This window comes from Echinops telfairi, unplaced genomic scaffold (assembly GCF_000313985.2).
Source record: "Echinops telfairi isolate 266 unplaced genomic scaffold, ASM31398v2 ScPeMD7_7468;HRSCAF=8506_0, whole genome shotgun sequence".
In the NCBI taxonomy this organism is placed as follows: Eukaryota; Metazoa; Chordata; class Mammalia; order Afrosoricida; family Tenrecidae; genus Echinops; species Echinops telfairi.
Genome location: NW_022111369.1, coordinates 62,485,082 through 62,497,815, shown reverse-complemented (window position 1 = coordinate 62,497,815; position 12,734 = coordinate 62,485,082). Strand labels below are relative to the sequence as shown.

At 43.6% G+C, this 12,734-nt stretch overlaps 2 protein-coding genes and 1 long non-coding RNA gene across 3 annotated transcripts in view; 1 reads left to right on the top strand and 2 right to left on the bottom strand.

Moving 5' to 3' along the window:
• Positions 1-3,078: 3,078 nt before the first annotated feature.
• CNGA1 (cyclic nucleotide gated channel subunit alpha 1) overlaps positions 3,079-12,734 on the top strand; it is a 35,198-nt gene continuing 25,542 nt past the window's right edge. The window contains exons 1-2 of the mRNA XM_004706273.2: positions 3,079-3,185; positions 3,916-4,029. Coding sequence (XP_004706330.1) covers positions 3,079-3,185; positions 3,916-4,029 — 221 coding nt within the window. The remainder of the gene's footprint in view (positions 3,186-3,915; positions 4,030-12,734) is intronic.
• Positions 5,251-11,564, bottom strand: LOC101662891 (mediator of RNA polymerase II transcription subunit 14-like). The gene has a single exon (XM_045284157.1). The coding sequence runs from the start codon at positions 11,562-11,564 to the stop codon at positions 7,230-7,232; it is 4,335 nt and encodes a 1,444-aa protein (XP_045140092.1). The 3' UTR covers positions 5,251-7,229.
• LOC123520989 overlaps positions 11,822-12,734 on the bottom strand; it is a 61,197-nt gene continuing 60,284 nt past the window's right edge. The window contains exon 5 of the long non-coding RNA XR_006679494.1: positions 11,822-11,917. This is a non-coding gene — a long non-coding RNA (uncharacterized LOC123520989). The remainder of the gene's footprint in view (positions 11,918-12,734) is intronic.

The following is a 12,734-nucleotide window of genomic DNA, read 5'->3' as shown; positions in this document are numbered from 1 at the left end:
ACTCCCCAGATGCCAAAGCTACCTCTGGATCAAGGTTACAAGTCACATGGAATAATTCATACAGCCCCTGTAGTCGGTGACGTGTTTGGTAAGCTATACACAGGGCTCTTTGTCTTGGATTTTGGAGAACTTGATTATATTATTGGCAATTTCTTTTGGGTTTTCTCTTATTTGTGGCTCATTCAGCTTCTTGAATGTTTATTTTGTTTCCTGGTATTAGGGAAACTTCCTTTTAATAGCACTTTGTCAATTTTCTCTTTGCTTTTTTTCTCTTCCTATTCTGGAATTGTTTACATGCAACTTATTCTTCTTGATTGTGTCCCACATAGCTCTTAAATGTTCTTGTAATGTTTTGTTGTTGTTGTTGTTCCTCTTGCAAATTAACATTCCAAGATTTTTATTCAATCTCACCAGTTTAGCCTTGCATTGATTCCATTTTGTTTTGCTTTTTCCATATATTATCTATTCCAGAAATGTTAGTATTGATCTTCTGGTTTTCTATTTGCTATTTTTGTATGGCTTCTAATTTTCCATTTATTTAGTCAATTTGCTCTTGTGTTTTCCTGAGTTCTTGTAATTTTTTTGTTTTCCTTGAATTTGTTTTTCTTTTTCTTGATCTTTTTCTAACCATTCCAAACCAAAAAACAAACTCACTGCCATCAAATCATTCTGACTCAGCGACCCTATAGAACAGAGTGGAATGGATTCCATGGACTTCCAAGACTGCAATGCCTTACGAGAATAGAAAGCCACATCGTTCTCCCACAGGGCAGCGCGTGACTTCAAACTGCTTTGTGGTTAACAGCCCCAGAGTCCAAATAGCATTTTTTTTAAAACAGAATTCTTATAAGGTAGTTCCCAGAGTCCAAATAGCATTTCTTAAAAACAGAATTCTTACAAGGTAGTTCCCATGTCATTTATTCTTTAAAAGTGTCTTCTGGCTCTGTTTTGGTCACTTGTTGGAACCACCCTCCCTTGTTGCTTTGTGTGAACTGAAACTGTTGTCTCCAAGACACTGTTTATTTCTATTTAATTACTGAATGAATGTTGATGTGCTCTCAGGCACTTACCACCTGTCTTGCAGTGGTGTGAGAATGTAAATGTGGTTGCAGTTTTCTGTTGTTTGTGTGCCACAGTTGAGCTTGGGTTCGGCTAGTTTTGGGTGCTATTTGTTGACTATCAAGTAGTAGAAAAGCAGAAGTGGCCCTTATTTGATGGACAATTCTTCAGGATGTGCTATGACATGGCCTTGTGGATATGCTGGCTACCTCTCATAGAGTAGGTCAAGAGAAACAAAAAAGGAAAAAATAAGTAACAGCAAAAAGAAAGCAATAAAAGAGAAACTAGTGGGGAAACAGGCAAACAGCAGTAAGGAAAAAGACTTTAATTCCTACATAGCAAAAAATGGTAAATAAAAATAAGGGAAAAATAAGAAAATAAATAAATAAATATAATAAACAAAATCTAAGGCGTTAGCAGCGAGCAAACGGGAGAGTAATGAAACAAATAATATAAAAGGAAAAAGGACTGAAAAGAGAAATTAAAAGCAAAGACAGAATGAATTAAATAAGGGAAAGAAAAGGAAAAACAAAATAAAACTAAAGAAAGGAGAACATTGTGGGAGACAGCGCATCCAGGACGGGTTGACACCTTCTACCAGATAAGCAGCTCATGGATTGGCTGGTCTTGGCTGTTGTCTCCAATGATAATGTGGCCCAGGAGTGGGTACTGGCCCTCTGCCAGTAAGTGGTGCCGTAGGTTTGGTTGTAGCTGGGCTTGGTGGGCATGTTGTTGTCTTCCCTCCAGTGGTACAAGAAAAAATATACAGCAAAAAGAAAATAATAAAGGAAAAAAATAGAATAAGCAAAAAACTAGGGAATAAGCAAATAACTAGGAGAATAGTAAAGGAAAAAAATCTATGAAAAAAGAAAAAGAACAGGAAAATGACAAGAGAAACAGAAGGAAAGAGGCTAAAAGATGAAAAAGGAAAAATAAAAAATAAAGAAAAGAGAATATGGGGATGGGACAGGGTACCGCTGCCAGTCAAGCGCTCAGTGTGGAGGAATGCAACGGGAACAAGCTGGGGCCTGAAGTCCTGGGTAGAGTTCTATCCTACCTCTGTCAAAAGGGACCCTTGTGGCTCTGCTGGGTAAGCACTGGAGCTACTAACAACAAAGCCGGCAGTTCAAAGTTACCAACTGCTCAAGAGAAAGATGAGACTCCTTGTTCACATAAAAACTTACCCCGGGTAGGGTTGCTGAGTCAGAAACGACACAATGGCAGTGAGTTTGGTTAGATGTGGTCTGGAGTCAGGGCACCTGATCTGAAAATGGTTCGTTCCTCCTCAGATGGTGGTTGAGGTCAGGGTGCTTGTTCCTGGAAGGAATCCTTTCAGGGCCAGGGAGCAGCAGGGGACAGGGCAGCTGGTTACGGAAGGAGATTGTACCCTTTCAGGGGTAGACAAGGATCTGGCACTGTGTATTCAGCAGGTCTGGTGAGGCAGCATTAACGTGCCCTCAGATTGGAGAGTGGTGCACGCAGTGCCCACTCCTTGAAGGCAAAGCTGTGACCTCGGGTGGAACTAGTGGCTAGGTGGATAAGGGTGGGACCTGGTCATACTTCTGGCCACCAAGAGGGAATGGGATAAGGGAAAATTACCTTTCTTGTTGCTGTCCACCATTGTGCATTTGTGGAAGTCAGGATACTTGACGGCTGTTACAAAAATTCAATATGGCAGTGCTACTGTCAGGTTGGCTGGCATTCTACCCATTGTCTCCCCTCTCGGTACTTTCGTTCAGCTTCATGTTAGTCAGGATTTGACCCACTTCTCCATCCTTTTCTCTGAAGCTCAGGACTATAATCTGTATGCTTCATTTGGTTTTCCCCGTATTTGTTGTAGTCTGTGTAGCTTGTCTGCCTAGTTCGCCACCTTGCTGGAAGAACTGATTTGTTGTTTTATGATTCTGTTAGTATAGCCTTAGAAGAATGGTAGATTAAATTTGGGGTTATTTATGTAAATATGTAAAAACAAAGTCTTCCTACTAATAAAAACTCTTTTTTCTCAGATACCATATTAATATGAAGACAAGTATAGTGAAAACACAATTCTCTTTTGTAAATATCCCCAATGTGGTTTTACCAGATATTGAAATGGAAATAAGAAGGATGGAAAATGGAGACTGCAGGTAAATCTATGGGTTATTTTCATGTAGTTTTATTCCAGTCACAGGGTTTTCATCTAATTGCATTTAATTTCAATGTAACTTGAAATTTTATAACCCTGAACATAATGTTTATTTATACTTTGGAACAGTAAAAGTTGTCTAACAAATGAATATAGAAATTACTGTTCAATCAACAGATACACCTATTAAGCACTTTGCTGAGTATTTCCTCAATCACTAATATGGTCTTTTCTCATGAGAGATTTCAAATCTAAAGGGCAACATTGCCATAAATAAATGTGAGAATGTATATAGAGTAAGAAATGTTAAAAACATGTCTTAAAAGTGATTATCCTATAAATGAACAGAGTATGTTTCGGTGTGATTGAATTTCTTTTTAGTGGTATTATTATTACACGCTAGCTCATATAATTGTATAATACAATTTGAAATACAGATATCACACTTCATATTAATACATATTAACACCCATGATGCACCAAACAAGAATGTGAAAGATCCCGCAAGGAGTTTCTAAATTAAATGCATTTGACTGAATTGTGCAGATAATCTTGACATAACTTTACATACTCTGTACAGTTCTCATTTGATTCATTAAAAATTGCTGTGCATGGACCGTGAGAGGGAAAAGAAAGAGTTGGGAGTCATGCGCAGCCTAGTGGGAAACTTTTATACACACAGCAGTTTAAAACATTGGACTAATTTCTCTCTTCCCCCCGTTGGGCCGTAGCTCTTTTTCTGAAGATGAGAGTGCCTCTTCATTTGAAGAATCAGAAAGCGAAAACCTGCCTGCAGGAGGAGCCCTTAGGAAGAGTTCCCGCAGAAAGCGAGGACCTTCACAGAGGTGAGCACTATGACGGTACCTCAGTATCTGCTCTCAAACGATTACTTAAATGAGGGGTCTTCTCCTGTCCTCAGAGTGAACTTGGCAGATGTGGTTGCTATCCAGTCATTATGCAGGACCTTGGAGGACTTGCTATTTCTGCTCCTTACTCTCTTCCCCGCTGGAGAAACTGCTACTGTTTCATGATTATTCAAGTAATAAGCATTTTTTGTATACTGATCAAATTCCCTAAGAGTCCCATCTGCCCATAAGAAACCTACTGCCCCAGCCCTCCCTAACGTCCCATGCCTTTATGATCCTTTTCCCAGGACTCTGAACAAACTGTGTGAAAGAGGTATTGTCCTGCTAAAAGGCTCTATTACTCTTGAACTTATTTTCAGGGAAGCAAAGCCCTACAGTGAATATTCATAGAAGAAAAGCTAAGAACTCATAAAACGAGATAGAATGGGTCCTGTATTCTTCAAATACCGGAGACTCGCGGATGTGGCAGGGGTGCAGTGTTGGTGTGCATCACCAGCCAGGAAAGACTTTAACTTATTTTCCACCCCCAATTTTTCTTTTTAAATATTTTGTTGTTGTTTTGAGAATATACACAGCAAAAATACACTAATCCAATCATTTTTTCCTGTACAGTTCAGTGACATAGCGTATTTTTTGTTAAATTACACGATGATTCTCATCCTGCTTTTCTGAGTTGTTTCTCCTTCAATAACACAGACATACAGCTTCCTGAATTCTTATCTAATTGTTAGCGTTGCTGTTGTGACTCCTATGATTTTTCAAACAGCATAATTCTCAAGGCAGAAAGTTTTTATTAGTTAAAGCTAAACTGCTGTTCGGTTCTAATTGTGAGAAGTCAGAATTGACTTGATGGCGGGTGAGCTTTATATTTTAAAGAGATATATACGAGTTAAGGGAAATAGTTGTGAAGATTTGTGCAGCCCGTGGCTTCAGAAAGTCTGCAGTCCATAAAAATATGAAATTCTGTTTAGCATCCCCCACCCCCGATCAGTATTCTGCTGTGGGATATTTCATCAAAATATTCAGTACCAGTAGATGGACACCAGTCAATTCTAGTCTCATGGCAAAGGAAGTCATAGTTCATGGAGGTAAGTAGCACACATTCCAAATCTTCCTATTCTTCTCTTTTTTTGGGGGTAGGGGGGAGACAAGTTTTAATAAGATACGTAACAACTCCAAGTACTAAGCATGATAGCAGAATTCAAATTCATGGGTTTACTTTTAATTAGCATTGAGAGCAAATCCATTCACTGAATCCTATCTTACTTTTGATTTCACAATGCATTGTTGAGTTTTATAATTAAGGGAGGGGGGATGTCCATCGAATGCATCATTTTCTAAAAAAATGCAATGAACATTTCCAAATCACACTGAGGATAGCCGGAAAGTTAACTCTATTAATAGAATTATGTGAAGAACAATTTTATCCTGCAGATAAAAATACACATCTTGCATACACATGTAGGCTCCCAGATGAAATGATTCCACACCAAATAGAAAAAGGGCTGATCCTTGGTAAAGACATTTTAGATTGCCAACCTGAAGTTAATACCATTGTAGGAAGAGTTGAAAACAGAAGGCTACGAGGTCAACTAAAGGACGGAGGGCAGTCTTGCCGTCCGCTCTCCACAGTAACAGAGTTCGGTGAGGAACAGGAGACAAAGGCAGATATAAGGCACAGAAGACAGGCAAAGAAAGCCTCAACTCTGGCTGAAAATGGAGAACCAAGCAAAGTTCAGAACAGACATGACATAGCTGCAGCGAGATGCTCAATTCTCAAATGTGGTGGTTGGTCGTTACAGAAGCTATTATGGTCTTCAAGTCAATTTAGATAAAACATCTGACATTTAGTGGAGAGCCAGTGTTACAGCAACCAGAGAGATGGCTCAGCACGAAGTTACCATTTTCAAACTTTCCCAATAACGTCGAACCCCCAGACGCTCTTTGCTTCAGATCATGTAGCTGAAGCCTACAGTCTCTAACTGAGAGGGAGAGAGAACACAACGCTCCAAATGGAAACACTGCTGACATAGGTCAGGGCCAGAAATGTCACTGGAGACATGCACAGCTTCGGCCCTGGCTCTTGGGCATCTTGATAAAGAGGGGACTGGACCAGGTCTTTTGCAAGCAAAGCATTCCTCTTTTTGGCTGAGAACAAATTAAACTGCGATTGTTCACAACAACTCCAATTTTGGTGAGGAGAGTGGGGGTGGGGGTGGGGTGAGAAGTTAAGCAAGAAAAGGAAGTATTACAGAAATTTCATGGAAGGGCAGAAGCATTAATGCTGTAGGCAGAACCAACTTGTACACAGAACTGGCCTCATCACAGAAAAGCTTCCACATTTCCAACTGATGAGAATGATGGCAATAATACGTGGGATTCTTGATCAATGGGAACCATTGACTGTCTCTTTCCCAAGCCTAGAGGCTCTCCTTTTTCCCAGATCCTACATTGAAAAGACCATGGTGGCAAACGTCAGCCAGCAGTCGGGGAGGTATGTTGGAAGAAAAGAAATTACCTTGAAATAAAGCAGCAGGTGTTTTTGGTCAAATTTCAGACCTGTGTAAATAGAAATGGATTGCTGGCCCACCAGGTAAAAGATGAAGGGAGGCTCAGGAAAGTAGTGAGTGCCCTTGGCTTTTGTCATCGGCGTTGGCGTCTGTTTTTTAAACCTAGTTTACTAAATATTTTTTCTTTGGGATCTGTTTATAACAACTCCAAGAACATTTTCATGTGAGGATTCAAACTGGTCATATTAAAATACAGCTTCAATATCAAACTTTTCACAGTTTTACAGTATTCAAAAATGACAGACCTGGCTTCAAAACAAAACCAAAAAGGACTATTATATCCCAAACATAAGAAAACAATTAAATAAACCACTTTGGCATTTTCATAACTTTATAGTATAAAATGGAATATTATATCTATTACTGGCAAGGCGATACAGATACACTATCTATTTGATATATGTGTTCTATTTAAATACTCTATATAAAAGACTGATGATCTTTTTCATGAAAGAAGTGCACCCTGAATTTTTTCTGCCAGTTTATAATTTTTAGCTTTTAAAAGTCAAAATGTCCTTTGTCTCTTTGAAATTGAAGGCTGAGTTCAGATTCATTCATTTATTTATTTGTTTCTTCTGCCAGACTTCCTGTTTTTAAAAATAATAGTGTCTATGGACGTCTACCAGGGGGCAGTGAAAGATTAGCCATTAAATCACAAACAGCTGCAAAAATTGTGCATTCGCCTTGCTGCAGCGGGTTCATCTCTGCAAACCTCCTTAGAATGTTGCTGACCATCATGTGAGCAGTAACTGACGAGTTCTGCTGTCTGGGGATGTCAGCCTGCTGGGTGGTACCTGAAGCCATGTCATAGATGATGGGAACTATAATACTACCAGGCTCTTGGGGGGGCCCTGATGTTTTCTGCGTCAGTTGAAGAAAAAACAGCACTTTGGACTTCAGCACCACAGCAGGAGTCCCCGGAGGGGCTATGGGAGGTGCACTGGGTGGGATTGTCAGGCAAAATTGAACGTTCCACTTGAGCTGTGTTGCCTGGTCAGGGAATAGCTCTAGCGTCATAATGTGCACACAGTCTCTGAGGATGTATGTAGGTGCTCTTAACAGCTTGGTGAACGCTATTAATGTATTGGCTTTAAATGGTGGTCCTGCAACTCTGGTTTCAAAGAATTTCTCCAAAACTTGAAGCTCATCTGGCTTCCACTGTCCTGCTTCGTCAGGCATCACTTTCAGCTGAAGTGTTTGGCTGGTTTGGGGGCTAAGGGCTACTCTGCATTTCAGTGCACCAGTCGTAAACATGATCACACCTGGCTCATTGGAATTTATCAGCTGTAGCGCTTCTTGTTGAATAATCCTTTGAAGGAGTCGCCTCATGATGACTGATCCAAGGAATCTCTCAAGTGGCGAACACAGGTAACTCCCTGCCAGACCAGGTATGAGGCCTGGTGTTGGAGAGGGCAGCAGTAAAATTTTCAAGGCACTGTGCGTGAGGATGGTTGAGATAGATGTTGCCCAGGGGCTCTGGGGGAGTTTGCGGTGTGGAGGCGTGTTTGTTGGCATTGTTTGGGAACTCGTGCCAGCTCGAGGGGAATGAGGAGCTTCTGGAACTGGAGAAGGCAGCAATGGGTTACCTGGTGACATTCCAAGCACGCATGTGGCTGGGGAGGGGCCAGACACTTGGGGAGACCATGGCCAGTTCCCCGCTCGTTCACTTGGTGAGACCACGGTGTATGGAGAACTAGGGTCAAGGGCTCTGTGTGGACTAGCAAAGCTGGACCCTGGTCCTACTGAGATTCCATGAGAGGATGGGGGAGGAGTTGGAACAAATGATGCTGGTGATGGGGCTCTCAAAGCCCCACTGGGGGAGCTGGCAGCATGCAGGTTTCCTGGGGACTGTGTGTGCATCAGAGAGGGAACCTGATTGGCTGCACTGTGATAAACTCTAGGAGGGGAAGTCAGAGGATACGTGCTTGACGATCCTGGTTGCTTCGGAAATGGCTGTTGTTGGGGTGGTGGCTGGTGCTGGAATTGGGATATTAAAGCATCCATCGTTTCTCCTCCTATAGGAAAAGAGGGATTATCATCTTCATTCATAGTCCTCCTTCGGGCATCCTGATAGCTGTCAACAAACATATTCAGGAACGTCTTTAATCCTGGCACAGGATAAAAACCTTCAACTAATTTGCTATTATCCAAAAGACTATAGGCACCATCCCGAATTGCCACAACGCCTTGACTCCGGCAGTATATGTCAATGCAATACATGTTCCTGAAGGCCAGTCGGATGTGGGTGGGTGACTGTGGCAGAATAGAGAAGCATGGATAGGCAGTGTTGGTTCTCTGGGTCAAGCCTAACATGGGCACGGTGGGAAGCTTGTTGATGGCATTCAATGGAGCCTGCGTATCAAACAGTACCTGTACTAACTGAACCACGTTTGGTGTTTTGTTGAACAGTTCTTGAAGCTGATGAAGGATGGTACTGTGGCAGTTACGGCAGCCTGAGTTTGGGCCAATCGTTCCTAATGAAATGTGAAATTTCTGATGTATGGAATTCCATTGGATACTAATTGAGCTTCCCTTGGTGGTTCCATAACACAAGACAAGTTTTCGGTAATTATAAACACGGACTTCCGCGAAAATACTTAGATGAGCAGGTATCTCTGGTAGAGAATGTGCATATTCCAACACACACTCATATAATCGTGCAATGCTATTCCAGTCATTAAGGAACATCTCAACCACCTTTCGACCACCAACAGGTCCAGACAACAGATTTTCATAGGTCAGATACACATGCCTGGATGGCTCTTGCTCCCTGGTTGAAGTGCCATTAAGTGGACAATCTGCAAACACTAGCTCCACCACCCATGTGCGGTTATTTCTACCTTGTAATCGAAAAGTGCAATCAAGAAGTGAGCGGTCCAGAGTCTTTTGGGTTTCCTCACTTACCCCCTGACATGGAGGACTTCTTAATAAGCGGATTGCATGACTGAAGCCATCTCCTTCCATCTGCACTCCTTGATGTGGGATCTCCAAACTGGAAAACTCCAACTGAAGTCCTACAAATGGCATGTTCCTATCGCACATAGCAACCAAGTGAGCTAGAACTTTATTGAAAGCACACATTTCTCCTGATCGTTGGGTCCTCTTGGGTTCTAGGGGACATGGATCCCCAGACAACTTGCGCTTGGCACCGCTTCTCAGCGGTTTCCCAGCTTTCACATGCATGCCCATGTCCTGGATGTTTTCCTTGAACTGCTGCAGCATGACTGCGGCGACAGGGGTGTCCTCATAGTACGTACCGTTCACAGATAGGAAGTAGTACTTATACGCAAGCTCAGTGGGTTTATCGGGAACCTCCAGCAACTCCACAACAATGTAGTATTGTGGAAACCGGGTAAGTTTAATAAACAACTTATTCTTAGAAAGTTTGCCAATAGGATGGGTTGAGTAATTGGAAAGCTGCAACTTTTCACTGCAGATGGCAGGCAGATGTTTTATAGATTGTTTGCAACGCTGCTGTCCAAGCCAAAACTTAAGTTTTTGAATGCATGGGATGATCTGTTTCACATGATCATTCACAGATTTCTCCATGTCATCTAGAGTAGCCTGGTCAAGTCCATAAAGCACCAATTGGAATATTCCAGAATGCAAATCAACAAAAACATGGAGACACTCCGAACTATTGCAGGGCTCCAAGATGGGAACTACAAGGGCTGGAAGTGCAGTGTTTATGGAAGAGCTTTCATTGCCATTGAAGCCCCTCAGAATACCCTTTAGCTCCTGGAGTTTCTGATGAGCCCTTGCATGGACACTGTCAATCAGGAGTTTTTCGATAGATAAGTGATCAATCTTCATTGCTCTTTCTACTAATTTGGAATCAGAAGCTGGCAGGGGAGGGTCATGAAAAATTTGTAAAGGCTTAGAGACATCATTCTCGTCGATTTTAATTGTTACTTTGTGAACAGATGCTGTTCCAGTTTTTCTCCCCAGAATCTGTTGGTTCCACATGGAGAGAGAGAGGTGCTTTCCAGCATTATACCTTTCCACTTGCACAAGGTCTCCCCACCGTTCTCGGATTAACATCAGCGTTTGGGAATGCAGCACTTCTAATTGCAGTGACAAGCAGAACGAATGCAGACAGTTGTACATGTCCTGAAGAGGATTCTCATCAGCAAAGAGCCTGGACTGCACCAGCTGATGGATAAAGTGGACTTGCATACTATGGACGAGAGCGCGGCCATCTCCAGTTTCCTTATCCTTAACCAGAATTTCCAGCTTGAGAAGACACCATGGCACATCAGGGTCATCGCCCATCACAGTCAAGGTGGCTTCGAATTCTCCTTCAACTCGAAATTTCACTCGGCCACTGGCCACTGTCAGATTTGCTAACTGAGGAGGGAGACGCGTGGTGACAAGCCGATGTCTTAGAATCTGGTTCAGCTGATGAAGCGCGGTTTGCTTCTCACTGCTAGTGACTGAATCGGGAGGAATAATCCTCTCCCTAATGCAGGTTGGCAGCCGTGGGTAAGAGCCGGTTGTTAGTACATCGATGGCATAGGGGATGGCATAGCCGGGCAGGCGTGCATGGACCAGAGCGTCTCGAGCTAAGGAGGCCAGGCGGTCAGCTGTGTCCACAAACAGGATGGCTTGGCGATCTAAAAAACTGGAAATCGTCGCACACGTTCCCACTTTGCCAGCATGAGTAGCCCACTTTACCACAGCTAGTAGTCGAACGAATAGTTGGCGTGTTCGGCTGGCAAACTGCACTATTTCGATTTTCCTTTCGACATCCGATTTCCTTGGCAGCAGGTCTGTCAACACCAGGAGCTCCGAGTAGGTCCGGTGGAGCAACAATTCGATGAGGCTGCTGAGCCGGTAGCCAGGGCTGGCAGCGGCCGCCGGGACTCCTGGGGGAGCTGGTGCCTGGGCTGACGCGGGGCCTCCCCGCAGCGCCAGCGAGTGGTTGTCCAGCCGCACAAGGGCCATGGCAGCGCGGGGTCGGGACTGGCCCTCTGGCACACGATGCGGCCCTCCAGCGCCCGGTCACCGCGCCCAAGAGGGTGCGGGTAGACTGTTGACCGCCTCCCGCCTGGCAGCCTCCTGACAGGAAACCGTGAGCGGGCAGCGGAGGACCGCCCCCACGACGTGACACGCGCCCGCCGCCGGGACTGGAGCGTGGGAGCCGGAGTGCGGGGCGGGGCTGCAGCCGCAGACCTGGAGCTGCGCCTCCCGGACCAGATCGGAAGCCACTGCACAGAGGAGCAGCCGCAGCGCCCCTGGTGACTGCTCCCAGCTGAGGTCCTCAGGCCCTGGCTCTGCTTTTTCTGTTGCTCTCCAGTCTGGATGAATAGAGAACAGTTATCTCTATTAGACTTGAATACAAAGTGAACCAAATAGTAAACAGAAGCACTAGCCATACTGTTAGCCATTCGAACCCAGAATCCTAAGACTTAAAACCAGGGAATATGCCATGAGGTTTTTAGTTGTACATTTTCTTTCTTTTTCCTTCTTACATTGTTGTCAATACATCTACATATATATATCTATTCAACTTTTTACAGGCATACAGCTTGTGGGCAGCAATGGCAGTGATTGCTTGGATGACCCTATCCTTCATCTACAATGATTTCATCACCAATAATCTCTTTCTTCCAACCTCGTACCCCTGACCAACTTTTTGTTTTGATGCATCCGCCTTTTCTGGCCTTTTTAAATACTTGAAACCATACAGTGCTTGTCCTTTTGTGATGTACTCCTTTCACTCAACAGTCTTTCAGCTCCATCTATGTTTTAGCTCCACCACTTGCCAGTCCGTTTGTCATCCTGGGATGGCTTGTGTGTTGCTGTGATGCTGGAAGCTAAGTCACCGGTATTTCAAATGCCAGCAGTGGAGCTTCCAGACAAAGAACAGACAAAGGAGGAGGACTCATTTTACCACTGGAAGCAAAAGGCTGCTGAAAAACGTATGCATAGCTTTGAAACACTGCCATTTACTGAAAGCCTAAACAAAAGAAGCAGAATATTGTCTGAGCTACTGCTGGAGGATGAGACCTGCAGGTCCAAGGACACTCAAACTGTGAATGAAGAGGAGACGACTTCTTTGAGGGGAGTCAGCCACGGGGACGTGAGTCGGGTAAAGCCCGTGGGAGTGAAACC

Excerpts from the sequence above, each read along its gene's own strand:
- LOC101662891 (XM_045284157.1), bottom strand. The coding sequence starts at position 11,564 with ATGGCCCTTGTGCGGCTGGACAACCACTCGCTGGCGCTGCGGGGAGGC.